Source organism: Cebus imitator, unplaced genomic scaffold (genome assembly GCF_001604975.1).
Source record: "Cebus imitator isolate Cc_AM_T3 unplaced genomic scaffold, Cebus_imitator-1.0 Scaffold111, whole genome shotgun sequence".
Lineage (NCBI taxonomy): Eukaryota > Metazoa > Chordata > Mammalia > Primates > Cebidae > Cebus > Cebus imitator.
Window position 1 is genome coordinate 1010889 of NW_016107426.1, and position 22317 is coordinate 1033205.

The 22317-nt window shown below is 54.2% G+C and overlaps 2 protein-coding genes across 4 annotated transcripts in view; both read left to right on the forward strand.

Moving 5' to 3' along the window:
• DVL3 (dishevelled segment polarity protein 3) overlaps positions 1-10652 on the forward strand; it is an 18455-nt gene extending 7803 nt beyond the window's left edge. Inside the window, exons 2-16 of one of the 2 annotated variants that reach the window (XM_037741935.1) lie at positions 733-802; positions 1337-1458; positions 1562-1671; positions 1842-1977; positions 2154-2247; positions 2461-2530; positions 3120-3259; positions 3441-3517; positions 3601-3668; positions 3815-3964; positions 4572-4703; positions 4876-5043; positions 7668-7883; positions 7979-8389; positions 9151-10652. In XM_037741935.1, coding sequence (XP_037597863.1) covers positions 733-802; positions 1337-1458; positions 1562-1671; positions 1842-1977; positions 2154-2247; positions 2461-2530; positions 3120-3259; positions 3441-3517; positions 3601-3668; positions 3815-3964; positions 4572-4703; positions 4876-5043; positions 7668-7883; positions 7979-8389; positions 9151-9182 — 1996 coding nt within the window. In that variant the 3' untranslated portion in view covers positions 9183-10652. Of the gene's footprint in view, positions 1-732; positions 803-1336; positions 1459-1561; positions 1672-1841; positions 1978-2153; positions 2248-2460; positions 2531-3119; positions 3260-3440; positions 3518-3600; positions 3669-3814; positions 3965-4571; positions 4704-4875; positions 5044-7667; positions 7884-7978; positions 8600-9150 lie in introns of those variants that run through there. The other variant, XM_017538318.2, reaches the window with a different exon arrangement.
• Positions 10653-12232: 1580 nt separating this feature from the next.
• Positions 12233-21824, forward strand: AP2M1 (adaptor related protein complex 2 subunit mu 1). 2 transcript variants are annotated; one of them, XM_017538320.1, is made up of 12 exons: positions 12233-12495; positions 14427-14543; positions 16369-16634; positions 17632-17714; positions 18105-18110; positions 18309-18444; positions 18542-18683; positions 19154-19273; positions 19372-19507; positions 19611-19708; positions 20173-20284; positions 21208-21824. In XM_017538320.1, exons 2-12 carry the CDS (start codon positions 14470-14472, stop codon positions 21340-21342), a joined length of 1308 nt encoding a protein of 435 aa, XP_017393809.1. In that variant the 5' UTR covers positions 12233-12495; positions 14427-14469; the 3' UTR covers positions 21343-21824. The 2 variants fall into 2 exon arrangements, with proteins under 2 accessions (XP_017393809.1, XP_017393810.1); XM_017538321.1 differs by lacking the exon at positions 18105-18110.
• Positions 21825-22317: the final 493 nt, after the last annotated feature.

A 22317-nucleotide genomic window follows, 5' to 3' on the forward strand; every position in this document is an offset into this window, starting at 1 on the left:
TTGAGACAGAGTCTTGCTCTGTCGCCCAGACTGGAGTACAGTGGCGCAATCTCAGCTCACTATAACCTCCACCTCCTGGGTTCGAGCGATTTGCCTTCCAAGTAGCTGAGATTACAGGTACCCGCCACCATATCCAGCTAATTTTTGTATTTTCAGTAGAGACCAGGTTTTGTCATGTTGGCCAGGCTGGTCTCAAACTCCTGACCTCGTGATCCACCCACCTCAGCCTCCCAAAGTGGGGATTACAGGTGTGAGCCACCACACCCAGCCTCCACTTCTCTTTTCTAATTTTCTTAAATTCTTTGTTCACACCTCCCACAACAATGTTAGGATTTCCACTTAAGAACGGAAGGACAAGTATAATTGTATGCTTTTTTTCCAATTAGGGATCAGAGGAAATGAGAAAATCTAGTTCAGGAGAATCATGATGTTGAGGATGGGAAGTGCACTCTGGAGATTTTAGGGAGTGGCATGGAAGGCAGTGATGTGTCCGTTTGCAACCACCTGATGACAGAGGATGCCCCAGGAAGGCGTCTGGCCCAGGCAGGGTTGGTGTCTTCCTGGTGGTGCTAAAGAGCTGTCCCTTGGTCTCCCCCACCTCAGCTTTCATTTGAACAGTCTTGTGCTGGTGGTTCAAGTCTCAGTTTAGAATAGAGCCCCTGAGAGTTGGGATTTGTGGATCCTTCATTTTCACCCTAGAAGGTTCTCTGTGGCATCCCCCTTTCTCTGCAGAGTGGTGAAGGAGGAGATCTCGGATGACAATGCCAAGCTGCCGTGCTTCAATGGCCGGGTGGTGTCCTGGGTAAGGAGCCGCAGCCTTCCACCCACCTGCATCCCTGTGCTGGGCTGGACAAGGGAAATGCATCACTGAGACTGTAGCTGGTGGTTTTAAGCTTTAGTATCTGCATCTGGCTTTAGCTTTGTAAATGATCTGTTTCTCACCCCAGATTCTGTAACCTTGATGAAAAGTGAGACAGTGGTGGGGAGGGGGAAGAGGGAGAGAGAGAAACACACAGTGGGGACAGTAACGTTTCCTGTGCCTTTGACACTTGCCTCAGCTTTCCTCCTGCCAGCTGCTGATCTCTGCTCACACCACTGAACCTTGTTCTTTGCTCCCCCTCCACTTCACCACACCCTGTCTTCCAGCCACCCATCAGTAGCAGGCAGTGGCAGGGGGGCCACTGTTCATCCCAGCCGCCCTTGCACAGCCCTGTCTTTTCTCCCTCCATATTTCCTGCTTCCTTCTTCCTAGGCCTTCCTGCCTTGCCAGAAGCCAACTATCCCCTTTTCTTTGGTGCTCCTGTAACATACTACCGACTCTGTTTCTCCCCTTCAGCTGGTGTCCGCTGAGGGCTCACACCCAGACCCAGCCCCCTTCTGTGCTGACAACCCATCGGAGCTGCCACCACCTATGGAGCGCACTGGAGGCATTGGGGACTCCCGACCACCATCCTTCCAGTGAGTGTGACCTGAGGGTGGAGAGGGCCACATCAGCTCAGCCCCGGGCTCGGGGAGGGAGCCCCCAGCCTGCCCCCTCCCCCATCAAATCTCTTCCCTGCAGCCCTCATGCTGGTGGGGGCAGCCAGGAGAACCTGGACAATGACACAGAAACGGACTCCTTGGTGTCTGCCCAGCGAGAGCGTCCACGCCGGAGGGATGGCCCAGAGCATGGTATATCTTCCTGAACACAGACACCCTCCCCGTGCATTCCACCCAGCTAGCCACCTCCTTGCCCTACTTCCTGTGCTCAGGATGTGCCTGGCCTCAGTGCAGCCCCTGGCTTACCCCTTCCTTCATCCTGCGCTGGCACTGTGTAAACACGACTGCTTCCATCCCTGCAGCAGCCCGGCTCAATGGAACTGCGAAGGGGGAGCGGCGGCGAGAGCCAGGCGGTTACGACAGCTCGTCCACCCTCATGAGCAGCGAGCTGGAGACCACCAGCTTCTTTGACTCAGATGAGGATGACTCCACCAGCAGGTGGGGCTTGAGTTTCATGGGTATTGTGGGGCAGGTGACCCCTGAGGAGCCTAAAATCTGAGGATGTGGGGCCCCTTGGAGGCTTGTGGGCTTTGTGTTGGGGACCCAGGCCCTGCAGTGCCTCTCATGGGGCAGGGCTGGGCCAGCCTGGTGGGGAACGACTGTGGGCCCCACAGGTTCAGCAGCTCCACAGAGCAGAGCAGCGCCTCACGCCTGATGAGAAGACACAAGCGGCGGCGGCGGAAGCAGAAGGTTTCCCGGATTGAGCGGGTATGGGGTCCAGAAAGCTAGGGATGGTGCGGGCCGATGGTGAGCCCTTCCTAGGCAGGGCCAAGGTTTGTTCTTCCTCCTATCCCTTCCCCTTAGTACAGTGTTTAGAACCTTGGGGCGGGGGCAGCGCCGAGGACTCACCTTAAGGAGGAGCCAGGCGGGAGTGAATTCCTGCCACCCCCACCTGCTGCTCAGGGCCTCTGTCTATTCCAGTCCTCATCCTTCAGCAGCATCACGGACTCCACCATGTCACTCAACATCATCACGGTCACTCTCAACATGGGTGAGTCTGAGGAAACCGCAGTCTCAGGCACCTGTTTGTTCCCTGCCCTCCAGGTGCTCTCTTTCCTAAACATCAGCTGATACATAAACTGATCATTTTAGTACCTCGCCATCAGGGCTGTGACAGAGATAAGCACAGAGAGTTGTGGAAGCAGAAGGCATCAGGGAAGGCTTCCTGGAGGAAATGATTTCTGAGTGTCCACTCCTTTGCATCTCTCAGCCATTGCATCCTTGCTCTCTGATTTCTGCCCTAGGTACTCTTTTAAGAGACAGCTGGATATAATAAAAGTAGCCCAACTTTGGGATTTCAATCTGAGTTTGAGTCCTGGCACTGCCACTTACTGGCTTAGAAAAGTCATCTTCTAAGTTCACCGAACCTCAGTTGCCTGCTCTATAAAATGGGACTGAGCCCCTACCTTACGGCCAGCAAGGATTCCGTGGAAACATGTTTGAGCCTGCATGCTGAGTGCAGTGTCTGGGTCAGGATCAGAAAATGTCAGTTCAGTTCCTGTCCCTTTCCATTTCCTAACGGGCTGGGAATGTGGGTAGGAACCTTGCTCCCCCTTAAGGTCTTAAATTACTCTCTGTAGAAAAATATAACTTCCTGGGCATCTCCATTGTGGGCCAAAGCAACGAGCGTGGAGACGGCGGCATCTACATTGGCTCTATCATGAAGGGCGGGGCCGTGGCTGCTGACGGGCGCATCGAGCCAGGAGATATGCTGTTACAGGTATCAGTGCCCACCCTAGGTAGTGGTGTGGATAGGGAGCAGGGAGGTGTCCTACCATCTGCACCCTGCTCATTCAGAGGCCCCTTCTTGGTTGGGGGAAGACTCCCTGACCTACCAAGTTGAGTTCCCCTTTCATCCTCCTCAGCACCACTGCTGACCCCATTCGGGTCCTCTTTCCCAGGTAAACGAGATCAACTTTGAGAACATGAGTAATGACGATGCAGTCCGGGTACTGCGGGAGATTGTGCACAAACCGGGGTATGGATGGAATGGGGCATTGGGCAAGGGGTGTGGTCGGGCCTGTACACATCCTGCCTTCACTAGGACACCCTTGTTTTCAGGCCCATCACCCTGACTGTAGCCAAGTGCTGGGACCCAAGTCCACGTGGTTGCTTCACGTTGCCCAGGAGTAAGTGGATGGGAGACTCAGTCCTAACGCTGGTGTTTACATCCATGAGCCCGGTCTCTCTTCGTCACCCAGAACCCCCACACCTATCCTGTTGGGCCCAGCAGTGGGTGGGGTGGGTAGCCCATAATTCCTCATCCTCCCTGCAGGCGAGCCCATCCGGCCCATTGACCCTGCGGCCTGGGTCTCCCACACTGCAGCCATGACGGGCACCTTCCCTGCATACGGCATGAGCCCCTCCCTGAGCACCATCACCTCCACCAGCTCCTCCATCACCAGTTCTATCCCTGACACAGAGCGTGAGTGTCCAACCCTGTCTCCTGGGCTCAGCAGACAGGGCCAGGTGGGGGAAACTGATGCGGGTCCACATGGAGACTCTTGCTTGAGCATCAGAGAGAGCCGGAGAGGGGACTCAGCTCCTATCAGCGACCCCATGCTGCAACTCCCCCACAGTGGGCACTCCAACCCCCACTCAACAGTGTTTGCTTCTGAACCTGTATGAGCACCCAGGGGACCTCAGTTTCCTCTTACAAAATGGGACTCACAATATAAACTTTACCAGATTCCTGTGGGTTTAATGAGAGGATGTAAATGAAGCATCATTGCAATGTGTGGTATAAAGTAAGCATTCAGTAAATGGCAGCCATTTCGATTATCATAGCATGTTCATTATACCCTGGGCCAAGCACCTGCATTTACATTATTTAATTCTTTCTTCAAATACCTTTGTAAAGTAGATATTAAAATCCCCATTTTTTCATAGAAGGGGAAACTGAGTGTCCAAGAAGTCAGTAATTTTCCCAGCATTGGTCCCATAACGATTAGGTGGTAGAGCTAGAATGCAAACTCTTGTTTCCCTAACTCCAAAGCCCCTTTCTGCCTCACCATTCTGCCTCCCACCCCCAGGCCTAGACGACTTCCACCTGTCCATCCACAGTGACATGGCTGCCATCGTAAAAGCCATGGCCTCCCCTGAATCAGGGTTGGAGGTCCGTGACCGCATGTGGCTCAAGATTACCATCCCTAACGCTTTCATCGGTGAGAGAGCCCCATGGTGGGGTGTGGGGCGGGTGGGAGTGACGGGCACAGCCAGCCGGGGGACCCAGGACTTCCCTTGAGCTGGAACCAGCCCCAGCCTCATAGCTTCTGTGAGGCCAGATGGGTCCAAGTCAGATGGGCCCCCCCAATCAACTGGCAGCCTTGCCCCCAGGCTCGGATGTGGTGGACTGGCTGTACCACAATGTGGAAGGCTTCACGGACCGGAGGGAGGCCCGCAAGTATGCCAGCAACCTGCTGAAAGCTGGCTTCATCCGCCACACCGTCAACAAGATCACCTTCTCCGAGCAGTGCTACTACATCTTTGGCGACCTCTGTGGCAGTATGTGCCTCCCTCACCTTCTTGTCCTATCTCTTGGCTAGGAGTGGGGAGGTAGCCAGGGAGGTGGCAGCAGACTCTGGGGAACCCAGATTGGAGGACAGCAGAGCCGGGGGCCCAACTCAAGGCCTAGGAGTTCTGTGGTGGAAGAAGAGTCCCGTCTGGCCTGTTCACCTGCCACATCTCCCTGTTGGGCCTGGCGTTCTCTAAGTGCCTGCTCTGCCTGACCACGCTGGTTGTTCCCAAAGCATCATCTTACACAAGCCTCACAACCTCCCAGAGGCCAGCTCAGGAGGGCACTGACAGAACAGGCCTTTTCCTTCTCACTGGCCAAAGTCTCAGCTAGGGGTGTTACAGGCACAAAGGGAAGAACTGGAGGCCTAGGTAACCCTGAGGAGCACAGTCATTCACCTCAGGGCAACAGCCTGGAGACTCACGGTGTCATCAGCTCTTCGGGCAAGAGCTGACACAGACCACCACCTTCCTCCACCACCACTCCCCATGCTGGTTGCTGGGCTCTTGACAGGTTGATGGCTTGGCTGCAGTGTCCACAGGCAGCCTCACAGCCCTGTCTCCTGACTTCTTTCCTGGAAGGCTGGGCTGGCTCTCCTTAGGGCTGGGAGGAATGTCTCATCTTAATAGGGCAGGTGGCCTCAAGGGCAATTATTGCTCTCTTGGAGCTCTGGGAACTGGTACAAATAGTGTGTGAGCAGAGGGTGTCCCAGGAAGGTACTGAGTCCTGGTGGCTGGCCCCTTATACTCTCTTCAAGGTAGTTCTAACATTGGTGGGAGCAGCCTTGCCCTTAAGGGATGTAAATTTCCCTGGGGGCGCCAGAGTCATGAGATGAGGAATATTAGTGGGTGAGACAGTGCTGTGAAGAGTCAGGCCTGGCTGGGAACGCGTTGGAGAGCACTGGGGGAGGCACCTAAGTTGTTTTTTCTTTCTGGCCCCTTCCCACCCTACTCACCCTCCCAGCAGCACTGGGAAAGTGCAATCAGGGCCTAGTACCTTCTATAGAGGGAATCTCTGGAGGGCCCTGCACTCATTCTAGGCTTTCAGTGGGTATTTAGTTCTAGGTGAGGGAGTGGCTAAAACTTTACCTACATTTCCCAAACTGGCTGGGCCAGGTGGCTCACGCCTGTAATCCTGGCACTTTAGGAGGCTGAGATGGGTGGATCACCTGAGGTTGGGACTATAAGACCAGCCTGACTAACATGGAGAAAACCCATCTCTACTAAAAATACAAAACTAGCTGGGCGTCATGGCACATGCCTGTAATCCTAGCTACTTGGGAGGCTGAGGAAGGAGAATCGCTCGAACCCGGGAAACAGAGGTAACAGTGAGCTGAGATCACGCCATTGCACTCCAGCCTGGGCAGCAAGAGCGAAACTCCATCTCAAAAAAAAATTTCCCAGGCCGGGCGCGGTGGCTCAAGCTGTAATCCCAGCACTTTGGGAGGCCGAGGCGGGTGGATCACGAGGTCAAGAGATCGAGACCATCCTGGTCAACAGGGTGAAACCCTGTCTCTACTAAAAATACAAAAAAAAATTAGCTGAGCATGGTGGCGCGTGCCTGTAATCCCAGCTACTCAGGAGGCTGAGGCAGGAGAATTGCCTGAACCCAGGAGGCGGAGGTTGCGGTGAGCTGAGATCGCGCCACTGCACTCCAGCCTGGGTAACATGAGTGAAACTCCGTCTCAAAAAAAAAAAAAAAAAAAAAAAAAAAAAAAAATTTCCCAAACCGCTCCTTACTCTCAATTAATGACTTCATCAGAGAAGGTAAGGAGAAAGTAAGCTACTCTTAGCTTCTGTTCTGATTACAGTTCAGGCTGACCTTGGGCTGGTCATTGAACCTTTCTGGACTTCACTGTCCTCGTGGGGGAAAAACATGAATGCCTTCTTCATAGGGCTGTGCTGACATCTGCAGAAGATAATGTTCTCTCTTGTGCTTCGTGAACTTCAGGTGTGATGTACTTGGTGGCTCTCTGGTATTTCAGCCTTCCAAATTCCCCAACTTGCACCGGCTGAGTGAACAGAAGAGAAAATGGCCACCTAATAGTTTTGCAGGCCAGGCGTGACTCATGCCTGTAATCCCAGCACTTTGGGAGGCTGAGGCGGGTGGGTCGTCTGAGACCAGCCTGGCCAACATGGGGAAACCTCGTCTCTACTAAAAATAAAAAAATTAAAAAAAAAAATTAGCTGGGCATGGTGGTGCACGCCTGTCAGGAGGCTGAGGCAGGAGAATTGCTGGAACCGGGAGAAAGAGGTTGCAGTGAGCCAAAATTGCGCCAACTGCACTCCAGCCTCGGGGACAGAGCGAGACGCCGTCTCAAAATAAAAAAGTTTTGCTGCTGTATCCCACTGAGGCCAGCAGAGAAAGTACAAAAGCTTCGCAAGGGCCTTCCAGGGATTGGGAGGTACAGCTTCAGCTGAGAATCTGGAATGATGACTCAGGGCCTTCCTGAGGAGGGTCTCCCCGGGGCTGGCTCTGGTGGTGGCAAAGCAGGTCTGCAGAAGTGGGGAGCTCTCTGGTCTGTGCCTCCTCCTATTCTAGCCAGAACCCACCTGACCTAGGCTAGGGACCTCTCTCTGGAAAGACCTAGCTCCATGTGGCCTTCCCTCCACAGACATGGCCAACCTGTCTCTCCACGATCACGATGGCTCCAGTGGCGCCTCTGACCAGGACACGCTGGCCCCTTTGCCGCACCCGGGGGCTGCCCCGTGGCCCATGGCTTTCCCGTACCAGTACCCGCCACCCCCGCACCCCTACAACCCGCACCCAGGTTTCCCAGAGCTGGGCTACAGCTACGGCGGGGGCAGCGCCAGCAGTCAGCACAGCGAAGGTAAGGTAATGGGGCCGTGGTGGAAGGCCACAGGTGGGCCATGGGCTTCACCTGCTGCCCAGCTGCCCCACGCCGGCCCTGTTTGCCTCCTACAGGCAGTCGGAGCAGTGGCTCCAACCGTAGCGGCAGTGATCGGAGGAAAGAGAAGGACCCGAAGGCCGGGGACTCCAAGTCGGGGGGCAGCGGCAGCGAATCGGACCACACCACACGCAGCAGCCTTCGGGGGCCGCGGGAGCGGGCGCCCAGCGAGCGCTCAGGCCCGGCGGCCAGTGAACACAGCCACCGCAGCCACCATTCTCTGGCCAGCAGCCTTCGCAGCCACCACACACACCCGAGCTATGGTCCTCCCGGCGTGCCCCCTCTCTACGGCCCCCCCATGCTGATGATGCCCCCACCGCCCACGGCCATGGGGCCCCCAGGAGCCCCTCCGGGCCGCGACCTGGCCTCAGTGCCCCCGGAACTGACCGCCAGCAGACAGTCCTTCCGCATGGCCATGGGAAACCCCAGTGAGTTCTTTGTGGATGTGATGTGAGCAGGGCCCCTCCCCACCTCCATTCCGCTCCCACCCTAGCCGGCTGCGTTCCTCTCCATCCGTCCGTCTTTTTTACTTTGGTACCTGAAAGGGAAATAAACGGAACTAAATCCAGGTGCGCTAACTGCTCGCAGGGTGCTGCAAGGGTGGAATGCACCTACCGATTGGCTCTGCAGCCCCCTAACCTGCCTCTGGCCCCAGTTCGTTTCCTCTGCCCACTAACTGCTGCACAGGAATTCCCAGAATCCTTTGCGTCCCCGGGACCCCCTCTGCAAACCCCCTTTTGGGAGTTATCTCCGGCAGTGTCCTTGATGGGATGCTCACTCCCTCATTCTCTCATTTCCCCTTCAGCTCCCTTTCACCATTCACTCAGCTCCACTCCTCTTGACTTTACCCGACATTACTGACGCCAAAATACATTTGCTTCATCTGCCCCTACTAACCAACCCCTGCCTGCTGCCTCAGTCCTGCAACCTAAAGCTGTAGTCACCTCCCGTAGCCATCGTGCTGTCCCTGCCTGTGCCAAGATCAGAGGTCCCGAGGGCCTCCTCGGTTGCCTGAGCAGCTACTGGCTTCCAGAGAGCATCTCTGCTCTACCCCTGCCCCTGCCTGCCCTGTGTGCTGGTTCCTTCGGATCCCTAACCCTACTAACCAGCAGACTCATCTCACCTCCAGGCCTGAAACATTTCTTTTCTTTCTTTTTTCCTCCCCCAATTTTCCCTGGGCCTGGAGCAGCCAAGAATTTCGGGCTGTTTGACTTTCTGTGAGCCCCCAGCGAGGGGAGGCCCAGCCTCCGAGGAGACCAGGAACCCTGCTTCCGCAGCGCCTCAGGGCTTCCCAAGGATGTCCAGCCCCCACATCCACACGTTAACATACCGAGTCACTAAGCTTCTGGGGAGGGCCCAGCTTCACCCATGCATGGAGACTCTTCTCCTTTCCAGAGAGAATCAGGCCACACAACACATGGCAGGCTGCAGGGGGGCCTCTCTAGCTCTCTTTATCTTTCTCACTCCTGCATGCATCCATGCCCAGAGACACGCTCAGGTGCCTATGCAAGTTCAGTTAAGCCTCGGGGCTGGCCCCTGCCCAAAGGGCTGGACCCTCTCTCCTAATCCTCTCCTAGGTTGTGGGGCTGGTCCCCTGACATCCTTCTCCCCTTCCTGGTAGCCCTCAAAAATCCCACACATGTCCCTAGCATTTTCGCACCTGGATAAAGCCCATAAGCTGGGTCAGGCTGGACTCCGCAGAGGACTTGCCCCACAACTGACAGGCCACTCCCACCCCCACACGCAACCTTACCCATTTTCACATTCATCATGGCCCCAGCGCAAGGACACAGGAGCCCACCGGCCAGTTGAGGCTGAGCAAGGACACTTCCAGGACTTCCAGACCGAGGGCCAGGTTTTATTTTTCACCTTATTCTCCACTTGAAACAAATCAAGATTTTCTCTTTAAGCCTCTGCTATAAATTCTCCTGGCTCCCCTGGGCTTTCATATTTTTGCGTCTGGGGTGTCAAAAGTGAGATGAAGTCCTTAGCTCTAGGTTTTGAGGTAAACCAAGGTAGGGACATTTTGGCATTCATTCAATTAACAATACTTGGCCAGGTGCGGTGGCTCACGTCTGTAATCCCAGCACTTTGGGAGGCTGAGGCAGGCGGATCGCTTGAGGTCAGGAGTTCAAGATCAGCCTGGCCAACATAGTGATAGTGAAACCCCATCTCTACTAAAATTACAAAAATTGGATGGGTGTTTTGGTGCCTGACTGTAATCTCAGCTACTTAGGAGGCTGAGGCATGAGAATCGCTTGAACCCAGGAAGTGGAGGTTGCAGTGAGTTGAGATCGAACCACTGCATCCACCCTGGGTGACAGAGTGCGATTCTGCCTCAAAAGCAAACAAAAACAATACTTGGGGTTTTGGTGAGCAGAGGGCTTTGCTGGAAGTGTGACTCAGTCTTGCCTGCCTTCTGGGAGCTCTAGATTTTTCCCAACCCAGTCCATGGCTTCCAGCCACCACAGCAGGGCTGTTTCACGTACTTCTCGCTCTGAGTCTGTCTTGTCCAACCCTCTTAATTTCTCCACGATTGCTCGTGCCTGTCAGTGTCAGTGCTTCCGTCGTTCTATCTTGGATTCACTTCTCTTTCCTTTCTATTTACTCCCAAAATGGAGTCATTCATCCTGATATCCTCAATTGCTGCTGATATGCTGGTGATTCCCAAATATATAGCTCCAACCCCAACTTCCCCCAGACTTCAGATCTGTATTAGTGTTACCTACTGGACGTCTCCGGGCATTTCCATATGGACTCAACTCACGTGCCCAACAAACTATGTTTCTCCTGAATTCCTATCCTGGTTACCTTCATCACAATCTACATAGGCTAACCAGCTAGAAACGTTTATGAGCTTACATTCCGTCTTCCCATATCTTACTCATCAGCACATCATATCCATTTCACTCCAACAATCTTTCTTGAATTTGCCCTCCCTCTCCCCTCTGTCTCTAGTTTAATTCACTGGAGCATGGGATTTGGAGTCCGGTTGTTTTGGGTTTGAATTCCAGCTCTACTATTTTCGGTTGTGTGATAGGAGAGTTATTTAACCTCTCTGAGCCTCAGTTCCCTCGTATGTAAAATGATGATAATAATACCTACCTCACAGGGTTGTTGTGAGGATTTAAATTAGATATTGTACGAAAAGTGCCTAGCACAGTGCCTGGCACACAGTAGAGTAGGTGCTCAATAAATGGTAGCTATTATTATTATTATTATTATTTTATCATTATTATTTACTCTAAATTGGTAGCAGTTTAGGGTATTTTTGGAAGATAAATTTTTTTGCAAAGGTAGGAGTCTTGAAGCCTTGAATGCTGGTTCAAAAATTAGAAATGCCAGTATTCAGTCATTTAATGACTTCAGGCTGTGACTACAATTTGAAGGAGGTCAGATCTTTATCCAGTCACATCATGGCTTCTGGCTGGAGGCTGTGAAGGACTGTAATATTTGCAACCAGATCTGCCCTTTCTTGCCCTTGCTTCTTCCCATGACAGGTGCAGTCCTGCCCAAGGAAGGCAGCAATTTATCTCTGCCAACAGAAAGAGAAGAGCCAACAGATTTTCTTCAGATTCTGCAAAAACCAAGCAGGCCCTTCATGTTTGAGGGTTGGCTCTATCTCCTCAGCTTGGATGTAAAGATTATGTTTATCAAAGAGGGGATTTCAAATCCAATGTCCAACTAAATTCAACTCTTTTCACATCTTCTGAGCAACGTATATGCCTGTCACTAGAAGGCATAACAATGGTATAGCTAAGAACATCGGCCCGTTCATGAAAAGCTTTAGCTGACGTCGAGGAAGAGTGCACAGTCATGGATGTATTTGTGAAAAGCTTCAGTTTCTTCCCAAGTAGTCGCCTCCTTCCTCCCCGCTCTTCTCCTTGGGTCTTGAATCCCTTGGAAAAAGCTCATGTCTGGAACAAATATCTGAGAAAAGCTTGGGAGAATCAGAGGTACTGTTAGAAAGCAGTAAATTCAGCACACACACTTATACTGCCAAGTTGCATTTATTTGTGTGTAAAGTAAGGACAGGCAGTCCTGGGACTCTGGAGAAAGAAAAGGCCTACAGCAATCCGAGGCTTAACACATGTGCTTCTACAAATGGCATTAATATTCCAAAGCTCTCTGAAACAAATAGGAACAGGAAGAAGTGCAGAGACTACAATTCCCAGAGTGCTCAGTGAAAAAAAAAATTGGGTGGAGCGGTGTATGCTGGAATGTGTATTTCTGGTAGGGCCGACTAAGGCCACGCCTATCCCTCCCCCTGAGGCGGGGACGGTTTCTCGAAGGCAGTCGGTAGTTGTGGTTTTGCTAAACCTAGAGAGCTTCAAATTGCTAGCAAGGAGGCCGCGAAGCCTGACGGGATTTGTAGTCGGCGCGGGAGGCGGGCGCGCAAGCGCAGCCGGCCCCGGGGCGGGGCCCCGGCACTGCGGTGAAAGCCGAGGCAGCGGGCAGACGAGCAGGGGGCGGGCGGACATCTTGGGATCCCGAGAGTGGCCGGGCCGGCAGAGCAGAGGGCCGCGGACACCAGGTGAGTCGGGCATCTGGCCTTATGGGTCGGGGGAGAACGCCGCGGGTTGTCTGTCCCGCCGCCCAGCTTTGCCCTGCCCTGCACTGAGCTGGGAGAAAAGCTGCCCACACCCGGGAGTGGCTTCAGCCTTCAGACCCGGGAGCGAGCGGACGGTGGGGCGGGGGCGCCCAGGGCGCGGTTGCAGGGCTGGCGGGGAGCGGCGCCCTCCACCTGACCCGCCTGGCGCCTCCCATGAGAGGGAGACCGCCTGGAATCCTCCCAGAGCAGGAACGCTGCGCAGCGCCCCCTCCCTAGGATCCTGCCAACCCCCTAGCCCTCCGCGCAAGGATAATTTTCCCGTCTCGTAGGACAGTGACACCCCCTTGTGTCACCGTCTTGCACCGTGACAAGTCTCACACCATGCAGCGTCCCCTCCTCTCAGTTCAGTGACACCCCTTGGCTCTTCTATAGACTTGTGACAGCCCCTGCACCCCGTGGCACCATTTTTTCCCACGATGCCCTCCCCAGAGGGTGGGCGAAAAGCCCACCACCCCCCCACATTACTCTGCAGCCTAATCCCAGGCAGGCTCTGTCAGCCCCAGCTTGTTCACCACTGTCAATCTCCCCCTGCCGGCTTTTCCTTCTTAAAGCCTTGACCTTTTCCATACTGGGAACTCTTACCTTCAGGTGCACCCCACCAGCCCAGTTTGCTGCTGTGGGCTCACCTGGGGACGCTGCCTGGCTGTCGCTGCAGGTCCAAGGCCCCACCTCCGCTTCTCCAGTGCTCTGCGCTACCTACCACCCGGTACCTGTGGACTTGGTTCCTTGCCCCAGGCTCTACCTCCATTTTGCATCTCCTTTCCTAGGCTGTTAGGGACTGAGGTATGGGATGAGTCGACCACTTTGAGACAGCGCTCACCCCTTCAGAAGACCTTGACAGCCACAGGAAAAGGCTTTATTTTCCATTTTAGAAAAGTCTGCTAAAGTACTCCCTGTGAAATTAATACCAGGGCTAATCCAGGAAATCTAAAACCAAAGTAGTGCCTTTTCTCAAACAACTTAATTTGACCCAAATAATTCAGGCATTCTGACATCTCTGGCTCTTGCTTATAGGTACGCAGGCCAGCAGTGAGTTACTAGATGGGCTTGGATCACGATTTCGGATGGAAGGATTTCTTAATTTTAGGAGCTTGCACCACCCCCACCCCCCACCGCAGCCCTTAGTTTTATTTTATTCCAGAGCTTTTTGAAAGGGGAGTAGTGGTCAGAGGTAGCTGTAATAGCAGCTTGGGTGATGGAAGTGTAGTCGGCCAGCACTGGACCTTCCTCCTTTGCCCTTTGCCTGCTTATTCCACTGCCAGGAAGAGGTTAAGCCACACTCCCGGGCCGACAGTAGGGCCTGAGGGCTCCCTTCTCTTCTCCTCCTCACACCCTTTCCTGGAATGTGATTGCCAGAGGTTCAGGCCCTGCGACCTTCTCTGAAGGGTAGTGGAACCCGAGAGGCTGGATGCTCTAAAGGTTAGGCCTGGGGGCTCCAGGCCTGAACCAGCTGTAGTAATTCCCACCGCCATTCCTGCAGCAGCAGCAGGCAGGCAGGCCTTAGTGACACAGGCTGCAGCCTGAGAGTCTGCACAGGAGGTGGCCGAAAAGGATCATTTCTGAGCTCAGTGCTCGGGAGAGGGGGCAGGGGTTGCTGATGCTCAGCCCCAGGAAAGGGAGGGTCAAAACAGCCTTAGAGCTCTGGGCCTAATCTCTCTCCTTTTCTTCCTCCCATCCAGTGTGGAATAAACCGGAACTGGAGCCTGGCTGAGGGGAGGGGCCTGTCTGGGAGGGCTGCAGGGTCACTCGCTAGAGGGTTGAGTCAGGAAAAAAGCTCCAGTGACCTGCACAGCTCCACAGGGATGTTGGCAGGGGTTCTGAGGCCTTCTTTTACCCGCCCCCGCCTATCCTAGGTCTGTTCTCAGAGCGATGGGCCTCGGAGACTGATCTGCCGCCATGATTGGAGGCTTATTCATCTATAATCACAAGGGGGAGGTGCTCATCTCCCGAGTCTACCGAGATGACATCGGGTGAGTCCCCTGGCCCAGCCAGCTGTGCCCCCCTCCTTGCCTCCCCTTCCAGCCCCAGCATGCAGGATTAGGTCTGTTCCCACCAGAGGCTTGACTTGGGCCACCCCGACCCCTGGCTGCATCCTGGAAGCCCAGCTAGTTAGCCTGGCTCCCATTAGCTCTGGTGGTATTGGCCTGGCAGGCAGCCTGCAGGCCACGAGGTGGGACCTGTGGAATGGCAAGGTCCCACAGCCTGAGGAACTCCTGCCCTTCCTGCATCCTGTTTCTTTAGTTACAGGCCTGGGTGCTGAAGAGTGCTTTTGCCCAGGCTAGTTAATTCCTTCCTTGAGGAGGAGGAGGGAGAAGTGCCTCCAGTGGGTGGAGTTAGTGGCCAGGCTGGAGGTCCTAATCCATCTAAGCCTTGTTCTCAGAAGCCCTTCTCATGTCAAGCGCCTTCACTGGATTCTATTGAAAGCCTCTCCAGGCTGCCAAATCCTCTCACACTCCCTTTCTCAGGAGGAGTCAGGCTGCTGACTCAGCTGTCTTCAGTTCCTCTGGGCCATTCCTGCGGGAGAGGCTGGGAGGAAGCGTGAGGCACTCTCCAGGTCATGGAGGGAGGGCAGGGAGGCCATGCTACCCTCCCCGGCCTATCAGTAGACCCAGAACGGCTCCATGTGCTGGGCCCCTCAGACCTTCACACAGCCACAGCCTGCCCTCTCATTCTGTGCCCCCTGGACGCCCTCGTTCTTTCCGACTGGGGACCTAGCCTAGCCTGCGAGGTGCTAACGAGATGAGGCTCCTCTGGTTCCTGCTGCCTGTTCTTCCCCAGAGAGCTGGAGATACAGTCACAGGATGGGCCTGTCGCTGTGCCCCTCACCTGACTCCCTGGGCGCTGGGCTGGCCTGGCCTTTGAGGCCGTTTGTCTGTTGGCTGGTGGAGTGGCATGAGCTAGAGCAGCTGTGGCAGGGCCTGGCCTGGCTGAACCTGGCTGGCAAACCCCCCCAGCCCTCCGGCCTCGGATGGACTGGGCAAGCCGAGGCCGGTCACGCGCCGCCTTGCCTGTCTCGCCTGCCTCCGCCTCCTGGTGTGTGCTCCCTCCCGGTATGTGCTCCCTCCCGGTGTGTTGTGTGTCTAACCCTCTCTCTCGTTGCTGTCACTCTCCTCTTCTGCTGGCGTCATTTCTCTCATCCCATCTCATTGGCTGCCGTAGCAATAGGTAAGCGGCCTCTCAAGCTGCTGCCCAGGTACAGGTGGGGGGCCCTGCCCCTGTCATTGTTGTCCTGCATCCTTTTCCAGTCCCTGAACTTGCTCTGGGGTTGGATCCTGGCAAGAATGGGTTGCAGAGTTCCACAGCCCCTGCATACCTCTCCCTCCTTCGTGACTTCTGAAGTCATGCTGGCTTTTTCTGACGTCTGGAGGAGCTGGCCTTCCCCACTGGTGGGACACTAGCGGGAGGACTGGAGAAGAGGCAGTGTCTTCTGTCCTAGGCCTGGGAGCTTACGGGGAAGCTAGAGAAAGCCGGGAAACTGGGCCAGCCCTGGGAGTCAGGACTGTCTGTCTCTAAACCTGATGAACTTCACGTTATTAAGGTTACGTTGGCCTTACTACCTGACTTCCCTATTTCTCGGGGGCTGTAGACACCAGCCCCGCTCGGGCCCGCTCCCCATGCCTCCACGGGCAGTCATGAGAAGGGAGCCACCCTAGTGGTTTAGGCACTGGTTTTCTTTAGAGCGTGTGTGTCAGACTTCTGTAGTAAGGAGGGTGGGGTGTTAGCAGCTGTGGTTGGTCCTTGTTGGGTGAGGTTGGCCTGGGTGCTGAGCAGGTCCCATGCGCCCTTTTCCCTCAGGAGGAACGCAGTGGATGCCTTTCGGGTCAATGTCATCCATGCCCGGCAGCAGGTGCGCAGCCCCGTCACCAACATTGCTCGTACCAGCTTCTTCCACGTCAAGCGGTCCAACATCTGGCTGGCAGCAGTCACCAAGCAGAATGTCAACGCTGCCATGGTCTTCGAATTCCTGTATAAGATGTGTGATGTGATGGCTGCCTACTTTGGCAAGATCAGCGAGGAAAACATCAAGAATAATTTTGTGCTCATATATGAGCTGCTGGATGGTGAGGCTGGTGGGCTGGCAGGGCGGCAGGCCCAGGGTGGAGAAGCAAGCTGGGCCTGGCCTGAAGCTGGTGCAGGTCTGAGGCTCTGGTGCACTCTGAACTTTCTGAGTATCTGGTCTTTTGGGCAAGGATCTCTATGTCTCTTAGAAGGCCAGTTCACATCCAGACCTAAAGGCTGCTCTGAAGTAGAACACAGAAATAGGCCAGCAGGTGTTTTGGCCTTTCAGGGGCTTGGAACCTGAGTCAGGTTTGGTGGCTGAGCCTCCTGTATTCATCCTCTTTCCTTTGTGGCTTGGACCTTGGTTCACTGGCTCTCCTCCCCGTTTCCCATCTTGGCAGCTGCTTCAGATCCTGAGGGAGAGTGAGCTATTACAGGCCCCTTGAGGTGCACTGGTATCTCTGTTTCTCTGTAGAGCGTGATGTAAGGGAAGGTGAGTCCTTCCATCTTCTGAATGTCTGTTTTCTGGAGAAAACGGCTCAAAGCTTCTTGACTTGCCACCCGCTGGCCATGTGACTCTTCTGTTGATTTCTCTTTTTTTTTGAGACAGGGTCTTGCTCTTGTCACATATGCTGAGTGCGGTGGTGCACTCAAAGCTCACTGAAGCCTCAGCCTCCTGAGTAGACGGGACCATGGGCACATGCCACAATGCTTGGCTCATTTTACTATTTTTTGCAGAGCTGGGTCTCACTGTGTTGCCCAGGCTGGTCTTGAACTCCTGGTCTCAAGTGATTCTTCCACCTTGGCCTCCCAAAGTGTTGGGATTACAGACATGAGCCTGCTGCGCCTGGCTTTGATTTCTCTATTTGAAAAAAATCAAACATTTGAATTGTTTTCCTGTCAAGCACAAATCACAGAATACATGCTATAGAGCTAGAAGACTTTGTCGAGTTGATCCACACAGTCTTTGGAAGCTGTGCCGGCCAGACGTGTAGGCCCGGGTAGGGACTGGAACGAAGAAGCTTTGACCAGGGGCTGATGGTTCCCTTCTTTTTGCAGAGATTCTAGACTTTGGTTACCCACAGAATTCCGAGACAGGCGCGCTGAAAACCTTCATCACCCAGCAGGGCATCAAGAGTCAGGTACTTGAATTGTGCAAACTATAGTCAGGGTGGAGTCCAATCTGCCTTCATCTCCGCTGGCCCCTGAGCCTTGTCTGAGCTGACTCATGAGCCTTCCCGTGACAGGAAGTGCTGGCCTGAGCCTCCTGCTGTGATTGCAGGGTTAGTTTGCCCTGTGTGGTCCTCCCGCTGCAGGAGCAGCCAATTCAGCATCTCTGTTACCAGGAATACAGCTCTAGCAGTTTCCTTCTGCACTAAGGGGTGGGGGAGGAGGCCTGCTCCTGAGGCCTGGTGTTCTTGCAGGGAGAGAGCTTGGGCCCTCTCCTAGGATCCAAGCCTCATAGCTTTCTCCTCCTTTTCTGCCTCCCTTGCTGCTTCATGTGGGCACCTCGTTGGCCCTGCGGCCTGCAGCATCAGGTAAGCTGTTCCCTTAGCTTCCACCCTTGCAGCTTTGCTTTGTTTTATCCAGGCCCTGCCCTTTGGGGCTCACAGGGGAAAATGGATTACAGGTGGGGACTGGAAAGGAGGGGACTGAGGGTGGAATGGGGATAGAGACAGGATGAGGAAAGGGAGAGAGGAGTGAGGCTGTTGCTGTTTGTCTCTGCCCCCATGTAGACAAAAGAAGAGCAGTCACAGATCACCAGCCAGGTGACGGGGCAGATCGGCTGGCGGCGAGAGGGTATCAAGTATCGCCGGAATGAGCTCTTCCTGGACGTGCTGGAGAGTGTGAACCTGCTCATGTCCCCACAAGGTGAGGTCCCTTTCATAATAAAGCAGGAGGGGGCCAGGGCAGGATCCTGGGCCTGCCGCCTGACTCTGCTGCTCCCCATTTATCTGTTCATCACCAGGGCAGGTGCTGAGCGCCCATGTGTCGGGCCGGGTGGTGATGAAGAGCTACCTGAGTGGGATGCCTGAATGCAAATTTGGGATGAATGACAAGATCGTCATTGAAAAACAGGGCAAAGGCACAGCTGATGAAACAAGCAAGAGGTGCCTGAGGCAGGGAGCTGGCGGGAAGGGGTGTCCCACGGAGGGCTCAGTGGGGTCTAGTGAACCCAAGTTTCTTCTGAACTTCATTCCCACCATAATTGTAAACTCTCTGTTCCCGGTGGTAAGCCTGGCTGTTTGCTCTTCACATTAGTGCTAAGAGAGATGAGGGAATTGTCCTCAGAGAGCAGGCCCCTCTGTTTGGTCCCTAGGACCAAGCCTCTTTTGTACATACTAACAGCCTCTGTCCTGTGTGCCTGAAACACTCCAGTCCCGAGCAGCAGGGCTCTCTGGAGAGAATGAGCTTGCAAGCCTCCCTGTCATCCCAAACGCTGGGGCAAACCTGTGTGTCAGAAAGCTGCATTCTAGCAGTTTTTCATAGTCTATGGTGCTAGCCTGGGATGGAGTGGTCTCCCAGCCTGACACCTGTCATTCTCCTATACCAATAAGATCTCCTCTGCCCCTGCCTGCAGCGGGAAGCAATCAATTGCCATTGATGACTGCACCTTCCACCAGTGTGTACGACTCAGCAAGTTTGACTCTGAACGCAGCATCAGCTTCATCCCGCCAGATGGAGAGTTTGAGCTTATGAGGTGCCGCTGGGATTGGGGGAGGCAGCCAGTGCTGCTGGCAGAGATCGAGGAGAGGAAGTACATCAGGCTCTTTGGTGACCTTGCCTCCCATCCCTTAGGTATCGCACAACCAAGGACATCATCCTTCCTTTCCGGGTCATCCCGCTAGTGCGAGAAGTGGGACGCACCAAACTGGAGGTCAAGGTGGTCATCAAGTCCAACTTTAAACCCTCACTGCTGGCTCAGAAGATTGAGGTGAGGACAAGGGCCTCGGGGAGGAGGAAGAACTTGTACCTGGGCATAAAGGCAGCTAATGTCACAGCCCGACAGAGCTCCCTGACAGTTGTGTCACTTCTAGGTGAGGATCCCAACCCCCCTGAACACAAGTGGGGTGCAGGTGATCTGCATGAAGGGGAAGGCCAAGTACAAGGCCAGCGAGAACGCCATCGTATGGAAGTGAGTCTTTCCTTCATTAGGCCCCAGCAGGGCTCGAGATGGCAGTGTACCTTCTTGTTTTACCTTTGATCTTCTGCATGAGGGGTGGGGGGAGTGTGCTTGTGTGCTGTTCTAGGAGCCTCAGCTTGTACTGTCAGCCCTTATACCTCTGTGTGAGTATGTACACGCCTGCATTGGGGTTCATGCATGTGCTTATTTTTTAAGATGCTTCAGTGTTTCCCTACTTGCCCCTGTAATATATCTGTGAGGCAGACAGCAAAGGACAGCATGCCCCAGTGTCTAAGCAGAAACTGCATCCTGTCCTAAAGGAGTAGACCCAAGGCTCCATAGCAAGTGGTTTTCAGGGCCCTGATCACCTCTTCTTGTCCTGGCACCTCCTGGGCTCTCTCTTTGCTAAAAGTGGGCAACTGCCCTTTAAACTCCTCCACGCTACAACAGGCTGCCCACTGCCCCTGTGTTCCCAGGATCAAGCGCATGGCAGGTATGAAGGAATCGCAGATCAGCGCAGAGATTGAGCTTCTGCCTACCAACGACAAGAAGAAATGGGCTCGACCCCCCATTTCCATGAACTTTGAGGTATGGCAGAGGAGGGACCTAGAGTCATGCCAGGGTATGCTGGAAAAGCTCTTAGAGATCATCTTGATAAACACCTTAGAGGTGAGGAAACTTGAGGCCTAGAAAGAAGTGGCTTTAATTCATAGATCTGTCCTTCCCCTTCAAGCCTCTTCGCAGAAATTACTATTCACAGTGAGGAAAATCTTTAACTTCTCTTGGCTTGTTCTAACACAGTTCTTTTGAAAAACTTAGATTGTGTAAATGCCAAGTGAGACACAAAGTTTGCTTGCAGACAGAACAATGGGCTGACTTTGTTTTACGCATGGTAGACGTCATTTTCTCCGCCTTATTTTTATTTTATTTTATTTTATTTCATTTTTTTGAGACGGAGTTTCGCTCTTGTTACCCAGGCTGGAGTGCAATGGCGCGATCTTGGCTCACCGCAACCTCCGCCTCCTGGGTTCAGGCAATTCTCCTGCCGCAGCCTCCTGAGTAGCTGGGACTACAGGCACGCGCCACCATGCCCAGCTGATTTTTTGTATTTTTAGTAGAGACGGGGTTTCACCATGTTGACCAGGATGGTCTCGATCTGTTGACCTCGTGATCCACCCCCCTCGGCCTCCCAAAGTGCTGGGATTACAGGCTTGAGCCACCGTGCCCGGCCTTCTCCCCTTTATTTTTAAGTTCATAATACTGAGCAGGATAAGTATATTCTAATTTGGTTGCTGTCTCCTGCTGTTAAAGGAAGTGATTCAAGGTGTCACAGGCAGGGCTTTCTTCTTTAGTCACCTCTTAGAGGGTCCCTCACCCCCCAGCTGCTTTCAGGGCGGCCGCAGCCATTCAAACACCTGTAGTGGGATAAAGTAGGGCAGGGCAACGGGACTTCCCAGAGGAGAGCGGCTGTAAGAGGAAGGCCACGTTTCTAACGAGCTGTCCTTGTCCAGGTGCCATTTGCGCCCTCTGGCCTCAAGGTGCGCTACTTGAAGGTGTTTGAACCGAAGCTGAACTACAGCGACCACGATGTCATCAAATGGGTGCGCTACATTGGCCGCAGCGGCATTTATGAAACTCGATGCTAGCTGCCATTAGGCTGCTAGCCCACCTCCCCACCCACCCTCCTCCACAGGTCCAGGTGCCACTCCCTCCCTGCCACCACACGTCAGTGTCTCCTTCCTCCTGCTTTGCTGCCTTCCCTTTGCACCAGCCCCTGAGTCTAGGTCTGGGCCAAGCACATTGCAAGTGGGACTGGTGGAGCAGTCCCTGGGCACCCCAGGCTCCCTGGGCAGGGTGGCTGAGGTTCCTGCCCTCCCAGCCGCCTGTCTGTCCTGGCCTAGTGCCAGGCTCTGAGTGCTGTGACCAAAGCCAGGTGGGTTCCTTTTCCTTCCCACCCTGTGGCCACACCTCTGGAGTGGGAGGGTTGGCTGCCCCTCACTTGGAGCTCCCCCGAAGGCCAGTAACGGACCCCAGCCCCCAGTCCCACTCTGCTTTGGGATAGTGTGAGCTTCACTTTGTACGGTGTGACTTCGTCCAGTTACAGACCCAATAAACTCTGTGGAGTGGAGTTGTTGGTTGTGTTGACGTGGGAGCTAGGTGGGGAGGGGCTGGTGGTACTGCTGTTCCCAAAGTTTTCTGTTCTGAGTAGTCTAAAGGCGCTTTCCTTGTCTTGTCCCAGTCAGTCCCCTCCTGGATCATCCAAGCCCTTATCCTTGTGCGTTGTGGGCCCAGGTTTCCTGGCCCAAATAAGAAAGGCTCAAGGGTAAGCAGCCCCAGTGGGCCCCAGTACCCTGAGGGTAGATTGTTTCCCTAGCTCCATTTTATTCCCCCTAGTCACCGGACTCCCAGGGTCAAGAGATTTTAGCCTGCCTCGGCCTCCGCAGTAGCTGGGATTACAGGCGTGCACCACCACAGCACCCAGCTCTTTCTCTAATTCTTAGGCAGATGTTCTGTAATTAGATTAAGTATAGATGAAGCAAAGTTCGTATTTGGTCTTATAGCCATCCGGAGAAACTGACCTCTTAATTCCATCATTTACCCAGCCTTCCCAAATCTTGCTG

Excerpts from the sequence above, each read along its gene's own strand:
- AP2M1 (XM_017538320.1), top strand. The coding sequence starts at position 14,470 with ATGATTGGAGGCTTATTCATCTATAATCACAAGGGGGAGGTGCTCATC. Across the intron at positions 18,684-19,153 it reads GCTGATGAAACAAGCAAGAG|CGGGAAGCAATCAATTGCCA; the intron begins GTGCCTGAGGCA and ends CCCTGCCTGCAG. Across the intron at positions 19,508-19,610 it reads TGCTGGCTCAGAAGATTGAG|GTGAGGATCCCAACCCCCCT; the intron begins GTGAGGACAAGG and ends TGTCACTTCTAG.